The following is a 12,553-nucleotide window of genomic DNA, read 5'->3' as shown; positions in this document are numbered from 1 at the left end:
CTGATTAATTTTTGAGTTAAAACTTTTGCAATTTATTTTTAAAAATAATATTAAAAATAAATCAAATTACACGAAATGAAATTTAATTATCAAAATAACGAAAATATTATTTTCGTAGAAAAAAGCTCGTACGAAAGTAAATTCTTCAAGACTTTTGCCGCATATCTGTATTTTGCCCTAATCTTCCTAAATTAACTGTATCTTAGTTTTTTGTAAACTTTTTTTTTTTTAAATAAGTTCCTTATGAGTTATACCCTGGAATAATGTATGATTTCCTTTAGCATACTGATTGACTGTTTAAACTACATCTCGCCCATTAACTGAAGCCTAACAGAAATCAGGTTTTGTCAGTAGCATATATATATATATATATATATATATATATAGAGAGAGAGAGAGAGAGAGAGAGAGAGAGAAAGAAGAGAGAGAGAGAGAGAGAGAGAGAAAGAAGAGAGAGAGAGAGAGAGAGAGAGTAATGTAGTAAGTAATTGTCTTGCCAACATTATCAGTTAGAAAATGGACATACATTGTAGCATCCTGTTTAGCAGGACCGGAAAAGAAATCCTACTGATCAACTGGACACACGCAGAATCTGTTCTGAGGTTTGTGTGATACGGAAATAGTGTAATTTTTCGTTTTCGGCTCCACCTAGGTGTGGGTGGTATCGCTACTTGCAAACTTCCTTTGATTTCCGAATTTATTGGAAATCTCGCGAAAAGCTGAGATTGTTTCATTTTCGAAAGTCTTCCTGCTGTACGCTTGAAAAGTGACCTGTTGTCCAGTGGCAGTTGCAAATAAAAGCGAATTGCCTCCACTATGGTCTTAAAGTGGGTTCTGATATGTTGCTGCATAATTCTTTTATACAACACGGCTAATGCAGGAATCAAAGGGTAAGTATCAAAATGGTATTTTTCTGTGGCAGACAACTGGTATAAAATTGCTTTTGTACATGGGCAAGTGATTCACATGGATTTCTTGAAAGCTTAATTTTGTGCAATGTTTTTGAAAAATGATTTACTAGTTGGCAGTTATATCATGGCGTAATATGTCAATTTCACGTATACTTGACAAATATTATTTTGGCAATGCCCAGTATCAAATTATGAAAGTTGAGTTTTTGAGACAGCAACTTGTTAGATTTCTGTTATTTTTTTATTATTATTATTATTATTTTTATTTTATTTTTTTTCTGTATGATATGTTTTCCGTGACACGAAGGAGAAGTGCAGTGTATGGCTGTGATGAATTTTTGGAGATCGTCACAGACACTAAGGAGGCCCTGAAACAGTAAATGAAGAAGTGAGTAAAGTAACCGGCCAAAGGATGCGTAGTAGCGAATACTCCCCCCCCCCCCAATTGTAAAAAGGTTCTTTTGGCCTTCTTGGAAGCCACATATAAACCTTATTCATATGAAAGTCGAATAAACAATGCAGGGATGTGAGTCTAAAGCTTGTTCAAGCCAGCCTAGCAGATGGTTTGTTTCGTTCTTTTTGTGTTCCTTGCGAAGGAAGAAAAATAGTATCTTCCTTCTATTTATAACGGCAGAAAGTAAATATTGTAAAGTATGAGATGCTTAATTTATAAGAAACAATGCGGAGCCTACAGTGGGGGATTTATAAGCTTTCAGGGAGTTGGCAAGCTTTTAATTTCTAATATGAAGATTTTTTTTTCATTATTTTTATTTATTTATTTATTATTACCAGGCACCTCAATTTAGGTAGTACGTGTGGGCCGCATTGATGTTAAATGGGTTTGGCGTGTGTCGCAATTTTTTCTTTTCTTTGATGTAAAACAAACAAGTTGTCAATAACATTTTCAATTTTAACGCTTAATTAATAGCTAAAGTACTACAGATTTTTTAAGCGCTGTTAACAAAACAGTTAGATTTGTCATCGGATAAGGAAGGAAATATTTTTAGACATTTGGAAGAAAGCAGTTTCATTGTGGTTGCTAGCAGTACATAGTGTGCATAGTATTAGGATCAGGTGCCACCTGTAGTTTCCCACATCTGCGCCATATGTTCGCTGTGAAGGAATACAGTACTACTGTAAATGCCAGAAAAGTGTTGTGTGTTGTATATGACATATTGCGTTAGGTTCTGTCGTGTGTCCTGGCATTTGGCCGCAGGGCCCATGGTGGGACTCCACTTTGCCCACACACACACCACTAGGAGGTAGCCAGGCTGCCCATTATTCTCTGGCTTGTCTCCGCCAGGGTCGCCACAGCTTCCTGGACGAAGACAAAAAAAAAAAAAAAAAAAAAGGTAGAGTCGGGGAAGTACAGAGTGTACGCAAGAACGGAGGGTATAGCTAGAAATTGGAGGATGTAGGCGAAGGCATCCTCCAGGTTATCAATGGAGTAATAAGCGCCATCAGGTTAAAGGGGAACCCGGGAAGGACGATAAATAAGACACAGCAAGAGAGCTGCGTGTAAGTTGCCACTGAGGAATCAGGTGTCCCGTACGCCAGTTGATCCTATCCAGGTTAAGATCGGTTGGCCAGTTATTTAAGGATCAGACGTTTGGGTTACTTGGTCAACTCATAGTAGTAGTTTTCTTCTGTGATGAATAAGTGTTCATTTCCTTGAGGGTAATCTTGTGTACCAGTAAACAGGATGCTGCGGAGGTACTCATAGTGTTGACAGGAATATACTAGATGGTTCCAGTCGTCTATTTCACCACATGCACAGTAGGCGCTGTCAGTGATTCCCATGGATGTTAGTTTATGGTTTATTGATCTGTGTCCGGTAATGAGGTAGGTGGTACAAAGACCAGGCGAGAACCAATTTGGAGACTTGGGAAATACGGCATTCACATAAGGTATACATTTCTTGGTGATTGGGCCCTTGTCGGTAGCAGTCCATCTGTCCTTCCAAGTCTAAAGTAGTAGGATAGCAATTTGTTTCTTTTCCTGCCTGATTTCATTCAGATTATTGATGGAGTGTCCAAGGATAGTTGCTGGTATATCCCTGGATAGACAGTAGTGGAGGCCCCTTCGAATAACCTCCAGATCAAGCGGAAGGACGCCCGCAAGAGCCTGAAGGGCTGGGTTGCTAACTGTGCAGCATGCCCTTGTAATAGTAAGAAGAATGGTGCGCTGGATGGCTCCCAGTTTACGTCTGTTGTTGTAAAGAGTTGCCCTGCGAAACCAGACCCCAGATCCATACGTTATGAAGGGAAGGAAGATTGATTTATATAGAACTTTAAGGGTGCATCGATTCAATCCCCAATCACGACGACTCACCCGTGCAATGAGAGCAGTGTAGTTTCTCACCTTCACATGGAGGTGTGCAAGATGCGGAGAGAAAATGAGCTTAGGGTCAAGTACTATTCCCAGTAGTTTTAACATAGAAACAACCCTGGGGTCTCACATCTGGTGAGTATGGGCTTGGTACACCCAGGGTCCTGAGCTGGATGTCATCAATTCTTCTCTTTCTTGGTGATTCCCTTCTACTTTTGACTCTCTCTCTCTCTCTCTCTCTCTCAGGGTAACTTGGGAACTTTTTTTTTTCCTGGTGCAGCATAAGCCTCAGGCTTCCTGAGGCTATTAATAATAATAATAATATAATAATAACTAGCTTGATGGTTTGGCCTTGAAGTTTGATAGTGGGGTTTCTCGTAGGCTGCAGTGATCCCTTCAGAAGAATGGATTGTGTCTTTTGTGGTGAGAGAGTTTTAGCTTGTGTAGGTCTGCCCAGTTCTGAAGGATTTGAAGTGCTTGGTTTCCTCTGTCTTCCAGAGAAGCTCTGCTGTCAGCCTCAATCGATATGGTCACATCATCAGCAAAGGCTTGTATAGCTATAGGACCTAGGTCCATTCCAAGGAGCTCATCCAGGACAATGTTCCACAGAAAAGGACCAAGGACTGAACCCTGGGGGCAACCTTTGTAGATAGATCTGGTGATTCAAATACTTTTCCTATTTGATAAGTAGTTTTCGATGCATTTGTATAAATTTAATGGAATATTTGCTTGCCTAAGTCTGTGAAGAATACTTCCCACCAGAGCCTGTCGAAGGCTCCTGCGAAATCTATTGCTATTAGTAGGTAGTATTTGAAGGTAGAAGTTGAGACTGCAGAGATGATCCTTTGCACAATGCGTCTTCTGTGCAACGCCCCGGTGGAAATCCAAACTGGAAGTTGGACTGGAGCCCAACTTTTGTGTAATTATCTTGGAGACGTACTAGGAGTAGACGTTCAGTTTACTGACCATGGATAAAAGGACAATGGGTCGATATGACTCTGGTTGTTGGGGTGGTTTAGACGGATTTTTTATGATAAGTTTTACATTGGCGTTTTTTCATTCTTCTGGGAAAGATCCATGGGACAAGCACTTATTGAAGAGGTCGAGTAGGAACTGGATGTTGATTTTGGCGGTCTTTTTAAGGACTTCAGGTTCAATGAGGTCTGGTCTGGGGAATTTCCTCTCCTTCATTTTGGTAAGAACCTGCTGCAGTTCATCGGTGGTAAATTGGTCTTCTACAGCATTGTTGAAGTAGGTGTTGTTTGCCTGGCATATTTCTTCTTGTTGTACAGCAAATTGCACTTTTTGTCTTATACCAACCACAGTAATGTGTTGCATAAAAATCTCACTGTTAAAAAAGGACTACAGATATGCCATTACTTAAATTGCTGCAAATAAAAAAAAAATATAAAAAAAAATACTGTAGTTAATTAGTATGACTAAAGGAATGTGTTCGAATTAAGTTGCAAGCGATTCAGGTATGACTAAAGGAATGTGATTGAATTAAGATGCAAGCGATTCACATCACCTTTTGACATATGAGGAAATATACAGTATACTGTATATACATTTTAAAGGTTCTTAACTTTTATGCTGTAGATGAAAAGGCCGCCGTAGCCTAGTGGTCAGGCGCGCGGGTGCATAAGTGCACGTACCTTGAGTGACACGGGGTTCAAGCCCGTGACTGCTGAATACGGTACGTTTCTTGTATTCTGTGTATCTTGTAAACTCCTCTGACCGTTTGGTCGTCTCGGTGTATAAACAGAAAATTTATAAATTGCACTTAAATTCGATTATTCAAAAAAAAAAAACACGATTTTCTGAATACTCTCGATCCCAATTGTTTCCGATAACCGGGATGCTATTATTTATATTTAGAAATGCCTTGCATCCAGATTATTTTGTGATGTCAGAAGACATCTAGTAGTAAATAAACTCCTGGTCATTTGGCTGTGAAGAGAAAGTGCAACACTGTTTAACCTTTTAACCAGTTACAATCAAAGGTTGTTGCAATAAAGATTCTCTCTCTTTCTCTCTCTCTAAATATCCAAACAAGCCTGTACCAAATAAGAGAATCATTCACGGCATTTTCACTGTTAATGAATATATTCTTAGTAGTAGTATGAAAACAACCACGCTTTAAAGAGTGAATTCATATCTATATGAGCAAGGTGAATACGTCCAGCACATTCTGTTGCGGTTTTTTATTAAATTTTTAATTTGTTTATTAATAAAATGTTATATTGTATTTCAGATTGGGTGTTATTTTAATTAAGCAATCCTGAATATGTAAGAGTGTCAAAAATGTCAGTTATCTGGATGGGAGAAATATATTATAGGGAGTACAGCATTTTCAAATTAGGGAAGTGAACTTATGTCACTTTGTAGGTCTCGTCAGGGATGAAGACAGCCCAATATTTATTTACCATTTTGTTTTTGTGTTTACTGTATGCTAGTAATTCAGTGTTAGAACTAGTTATACAAAGGCAGTTTGTTATTTAATAAAAACACAAATGTGATTTTAATGTTTTTGCGTTTTTTATCCCCCCCCCAAGTCATCTTATTACGGTATTTACTTTTAGCTTTAGATCAATTCTAAATATTATAAAATATATAAGATGACTTAATGTATTTCTTTGCACTAAACTATACCCAGTAATTTTTCGGTAACCATTGTAACTTGGCTACCGAAAAATTAATAAGCTTGTATCGTCCATCATTCAAGATAGGGGGAGTAGCATAATGCTACTTATTTAATTTTTTTTTCACCTTATCACTACTTGAAAGCGTTTGTACTGCCAGTGGTTCGCGTTTATTAAAGTGTCCTAACATGAAGTGGAAAACTTCAACAATGAAGCTCAACGAGCATCTTAGATCTACTCGATCACAATTGGATACATAACATGCCACCCTAGGTTCCAGTCAGACCACATCCAGATCGTATGCAAATTCTTGCTGGAGCCGACGCTTGATGCAGCTCACGATTTCCGTCAATCTAAACAGTAAATAACATCAAAAGCAATCTTTTCAGTTACGTACCTGAAACCTGAATTAATTCTGAAACGCCTAACAGAGTTTAACTGACAGGATCTATATATTCTCCGCCTGTAGGAAGCTTATTTGACTGACAAATTCAGACAAACAGCACTGGATGGGGCATAAAAAGAAGTTTGGATCACATCGAAAACATCCCCATGGTTCAATGCTAACAAACGTGCTTTTCATCGTAAGCAGAAGGCCTACCGATGATGGAAAAGGACTGATAATCAAGAGGATCTCATCACATATAACGGGAAACTGCTTTTAAAATTGATTCTTGAGAGGATACGACACTCTTCTTTTTTTTTTTTTTTGTTAGTTGTTGGCGCATCGGCTTCTGTGTCCCAAGATTTTGTTGCACTACTGTGATCCAAGCCCGAGGCGGGATTCAAACCCGCGACCTTTGGTTTTCCAGGCAGGCAGGCACTTTACCCATCCGGCTAGTCCAGTCGGCTATATACGACACTCAAAAAGAATACACATGTTTACTCGAAAACATTTTACAATGAATGAGAAGGCTTTCATGGTATGGGAAAAATTGGCCTTTGAGCAGCTTAACCAGTTCAGTCTATCTGTCACTAGTAGGACCCACTAACAAAAAACAGTAATATTCACTAATTTCATCATCTCCAGAGATCAACTGATCGAGATCATAAAGAAGTTATAGCTAAAGTCAGTAGTAAGCCCTCACGGATTTCCGCTCTTCATTTTGCAACTATGCAGCATTTACACTGCGGATATTCTAGTGTATATTTTTAATCAAATCGTTACTAGCGCATACAAAAAAGCAAACCAACTTGTATTAAAGTCACCCGGTAATTTCTTACATATACCCTATTTGTGTCTGTAAATTGCGTGTTCTCCGGTCGATTTGCCTGTTTTGCCGGGCGAATCCCCCTCCCCTTTCTGGGGAGAAAACCTTGCTATCTACGCATGAGACCTATTAACTCAGCCACGTAGTTCAAAAAGCCCATTAAAATTCCTCTCGTCATCAAACGGTATTCGAAACTGGCCTTTTCCACCCAGTGTGGGGAGGACAGTGACGATACCACTGTGCTACCGGCGCAACTCCCCAGAAATTTGAAACATTTACTTTGTGCGCCTCATTTGAAACATTTACTTTGTGCGCCTAACAAAATTTAAGCAGCCGAAGGGACCAGGGACTTCCGACTCGTCGCCATCAGTTTTGGATTCATGAAACTCTAAGAAGGCTATTCAATCTGTTATAATAGATCATTGCTTCAACCACAGGCCTCCCTACCTCCACACTGTAATCAAAGGCAGGTCTATTATTACCAACCCGCTTGACACACAAGAATATAGAGAACACTGAATGACCCAGCGAAACTTGGTCTTCTTTGAACTGAAAGTAGCATATGACCACATAAATATTGATGCCTTAATATGTGTTGTCTTCGTTGGTTGTTATTAGATTTTCACCAGCTTAAGCCATATTGATCCTATATAATATCTGTAAATTGCGTGTGTTGTTCCGTGGTAGAGTTGTTGTTTGCTGGACGAAAAACCCGAGTTTACGGGAGGAAAAACACCATGCTTCCCTCGCCTGAGACCGACATTAGCCACATTAAAAGAACATTAAAATTCCTCGCGACACTGACAGGATTCGAACTTAGTTCTTTTCCGCCAGTTGGAGGGAGGATGGTGATTATACCAGCGGTGCAACCCACGAGGGCTTATATGTCTTGGGTATCTATTTCAACGTTACAGGTTGCATCAAGACTTTTGGAAGCAGTTCTACCTAGATGCCTTTTGGTTACTCATCAAAACTATCAACATAGATGCCTGGTCACTGGAGGAGTACAAATTCAAATTATTATATTAGGGCCACCCATAATTTCCAAAACATATACCCTGATATGTATTATGTCTGTATATTGCGTGTGTTCTCTGGTCGATTTGTCTGTTTTACTGGACGAAAAAACCCCAGTTTCTGGGAAAAGAATCCTTGCTATCTACGCCCGAGACCGACTAACTCAGCCACGGAGTGAAAAAAAGCCCATTACAGTTCCTTACGTCATCGACGGGATTCGAATCCCGGTGTTGAACAGGATTCAACACCGGGTTCGAATCCCGGTGTTGGGAGGACGGTGGCGATACCATTGTACTACCGCGCAGACACTGAAGGAGTACAGCAGAGAAGCATTCTTTCTCCCTTACTGTTCGCTGCAGCTCTTGAACCCTTCCTTACATTACAACAGGGCTTTTTTTCTCATGCGCATTACATAAAACTGTTAATAGCATCTGACCCTAATCAAGCTCTTGTCTGCGCACGTAACACAGTGGTATCGTCACCGTCCTCCCCTCTCCAGTTCGAATCCCGTCGATGACGCGAGGAACTTGAGTGGCCTTTTTTCACTCCATGGCTGAGTAAGTCGGTCTCAGGCGTAGATAGCTAGGTTTTCCGCCAGAAACTGGGGTTTTTTCTTCCAGCAAAACAGACAAATCGACCAGAGAACACACGCAATTTACAGACACAAATATAGGTTTATGTAATGAATTAGGGTGACTCAAATATAATAATTTTAATCAAGCTCTTGCCAACAATCAACTGACCAATTAGAAATCACAACTAGAAGGATATCTAGAATCAATCAGTTTAGAACTTCATCACGCTAAATCAGCTGAAAAATGCCCTTTACAAACAAAAGATTAAGGAACAACTTAGAAATCTAGCTTGCAAGTGAACCCATAGAAAAGGTCAATACGCGTAAGAACGTATGCTTAACGTGGGATGAGGTGCTCACATTTCATCAGCATCTCAATGACACCCTTGAGCAGCAATGTGTATGCCAAGAGCTTGCTGGAATACATGACCCTTGGCTTACGTTTGATATGTGCGGCGCTTTCTTTTTTCTCATACCATTATATGCGTCCATCATCTAGCCCTCGGCATCCAAGGCCCACATCAACAAATTTCTCAGGTTAGATTATGGGATCCTTACATGGCTTAATAGAATAATTCTGAGGCAAAAACAGCATCTCTATATCGGTGCTGTACTCTAATTCAGAAGTGGCGCCTTGGAAACAACATTCCATTTTTCCATTTATTTGTACACACACAATTATTACACACACACACACACACACACACACACACACACACACACACACACACACACACACACACATATATATATATATATATATATATATATATATTTACAAAAAGATATGTATACAATTTTATATACATTAACATTCTCATTACACATATATATAAGACATTATATTATACCTCCTGGTGCACTTCGTACGTGTATCCCAGAGTCAAGGGTGGCTTCTAGGCAAAAGCCCATCTCCACCTAGTTCATCTGTTTTGGCGTAGAACCTCAACAAATCTAGCCTAAAAATATGTGCGAGGTATTTTACCACCGCCAATATAAGACAGCTGTTGCCCGGTGCCCTTCTCTAGGCCCGGGTTTACGTTATGTATTTGTGCCAAATGCACAAGTCCCGCACCCACCGGATGTAGTGCAATACCAGTGGGTATGAACAAATGAATTACTAGTGGAGAACTTCCACAAATTATCCTCACTTACACCCACTAATTATTATATTAAACAGATATACACAATACTTTTTTTTTAAAATATGCTCAGAGACCTGAATTACTGAGAACCAAGAAAACAATATATAACATACATCTTTACAATAACAATTGACATAAATCTTGTCGATAACAATTAGCCAAAATCAATGCAACATTAATTAACATAAATCAACACAATAGCAATCCATATAAGTCAACACAATAACAATTAACTTAAATCTGTTTACACTTAAACCTTTTGTCTTTTGGTCATTTGTGAAGTCAATTCCCAGAAGAAGCTAAAGTTCTTAGCTGAGTCCTCAATATGAAAACTGATCTTGAGAAGGTTTGCAGAGCAGTAAAGTTATGGTCTTCAACTAAGATATTTACATTTTTCTCCAATAAGTTTGGAACTGCAGACATTAAATCCGTTCTAAGTTGAGAGTACAATGGACAGTTCAGAAGTACATGAATCCACGTTTCATATTCCCCACATGTGCAGTACGGATCAGGCTCCAGGCCACGCTCAAATAACTTAGCCCGGAGGGACCCATGCCCTGTTAGCAGATAAGAAGTTGTCATAGAAGGTCTAAACCACGAAAGAACTCCAGGGGTTGTTGAGAATTCCACTTGCGCAATATACTTTCTTGTTACAAGCCCAAATTCGCTTTCATCCCATCTTTTTTGCCAGACAACAGTAAATTCCTTCCAAAGCCTTTTCTTCTCCCTTTTAAAGTCGCTGGCTTGGTCAGTCGTAATTCCAAGCATTGTCTTAGACTGTCCTTTTTTTAGGTAGTAAATCAAACCTCGAAAAGCTATATAAATCTACAGGAATCATACCGCCAAGTATTTGGAGTGCGTTGTTTGAAACAGCCCTTGGAATATTATTGATCGTCAAAAGAACTGATCTTTGTGTGGAAATAAGTTTCTGTTTCACTTTTACTTTTGATACTTTTTGGTACCAAACACTTGCTGCGTTTGATATAATAGGCAAAATATGGTTTTATAGTAAAGGTTCAAGGTTTTCTTTGATAATCCCCACTCTTTCCTTGAAACTCTGATAACTGAGGCTGTGAAAAAATGGATTTTGTCACTGAGTTTTGACACATGAGGCAGAAAACTGAGTTGATCATCTAAGGTGATTCCCAAATACTTAGTTTGGGATACATATGGTATTTGGGTATTATTTAGTCGGATTCTGGGCTCTCTGTTGTGGCTAAAATGGCTCTTAAAAGTCATAACACTGGTTTTACTGGGGGATATTTTCAGTTTGTTGACTGTAGCCTATGACATCAAGTCATCCAAGATAGGCTGTATTTTCTCTTCAGTTATTCTCCTTGTGTTTCCATCAGCAACGATCACCAAATCATCTGCATAGGCTATCTTACTGATACCACTGTGTTCCCGCGTTAATCATTAATCCAGCACAGCGTTTCAGAGGAGAGGTCCCGACACTGATCCTTGGGGGCATCCTCTTGAAATCTGAGCCCAGTACGTAAGATGTTTTGCCACCACCTTAATATGTCTGTCGCTAACGTACAATCGCATAACATTGTAGATATACGCATTACACTGCGGATCTCAAGCTCCTGAGGACACTTTCCCATAAAGTGTCAAACGCGCCCTGCAAGTCCACAAACACAGCGAGTACGTATTTAGCATGCGAGTTGGATACGTAGTTGGTCAGATTTATAGCGTCTTCAGTCGACCGTCCTTTCTTGAAGCCGTATTGTGCTTCCGAACATAACTGATGATCTAGCATTTTTTGGATTCTTGAGGCTAACATTCGCTCAAACAATTTTCCCAGGTTTGCTAAAAGCGAAATAGGTCTGTATGCCCGTGGATCTGATATTAATTTCTCAGGCTTGTGCAGTATCTTTAGTAGAGCTATTTTCCATTGACGCGGAAATATTCCTTCTAGTAAACACTTATTCATCAAATTTAAAAGAATGTGTTGAAAAAAATCAAAAAAATTTAACGATGACTGTGTTCTCAATCAGGTCAACCAGGGCATTTCTTACCATTGAGCTTTGCCATGGCAGAGCCCAAATCCAGGAGTGAAAAGGGTTCAATGTCTGATGGTCCTTCATACTTTTCATTATCATGACTTATTTGCATTTGTTCAGGTGAATCTAGATCCGTTATATCTTTGGGGAATATGTTGTTAATTATGGAATCCACCGTAGACATCCAGTCTTGTGTCTCTTGACCATCTACTTTAACTGTGTTATAAACATTTCCGCAAGCCATTTTGTTCCTTGATATCCGGTAAAGCAAGCCCCGCGGTTCTTTATTTCCTATTATTTATTTCCGTTACAAAATTTTTCCAACAACTTTCTTTTGAGTTGGAAATTGCCTTTTGATAGTTTTTCCTTAGAGTATTGTAAGCTTCCCCGAAGGTCCGAACATCCTCGGCAGAAAGATGCCTATGTCCCTGGAATTCTTTTCTAGCCTGCTGAACTTGCTTTCACAGGTTACTTGAGTCTGAAGACCACCAAGGAACAGAAGTTCTTCTTGTCTGCTTTCTTTTGGCTGAGTACTCCATTGCCAAATACAGGTGGGTCTGGACGAAATTTGTAAATTCCATTGCTGTCATAGCGTTTAAACTATCTACAACATCTGCAGAGAAAATAATGAGAATAATCTCTGAATTTGTTCCATTTAATGGTATTCATTGAGAAACGGTTAAGATCGTGTGGCTGTGAATCATTATATTGCTGTCGAG

The 12,553-nt window shown here is 39.4% G+C and overlaps 1 protein-coding gene across 2 annotated transcripts in view; it reads left to right on the top strand.

Moving 5' to 3' along the window:
* Positions 1-744: 744 nt before the first annotated feature.
* Positions 745-12,553, top strand: part of LOC150091211 (hemocytin-like) — a 1,750,539-nt gene continuing 1,738,730 nt past the window's right edge. For both annotated transcript variants that reach the window (XM_090374755.1, XM_090374750.1), the window contains exon 1: positions 745-890. In XM_090374755.1, coding sequence (XP_090230881.1) covers positions 817-890 — 74 coding nt within the window. In that variant the 5' untranslated portion in view covers positions 745-816. The remainder of the gene's footprint in view (positions 891-12,553) is intronic.

The sequence above is a fragment of the Mastigoproctus giganteus genome, chromosome 1 (assembly GCF_048544385.1).
Source record: "Mastigoproctus giganteus isolate SK-2022 chromosome 1, ASM4854438v1, whole genome shotgun sequence".
Classification (NCBI taxonomy): Eukaryota; Metazoa; Arthropoda; class Arachnida; order Uropygi; family Thelyphonidae; genus Mastigoproctus; species Mastigoproctus giganteus.
This window is presented reverse-complemented; position numbering and strand designations above follow the sequence as displayed.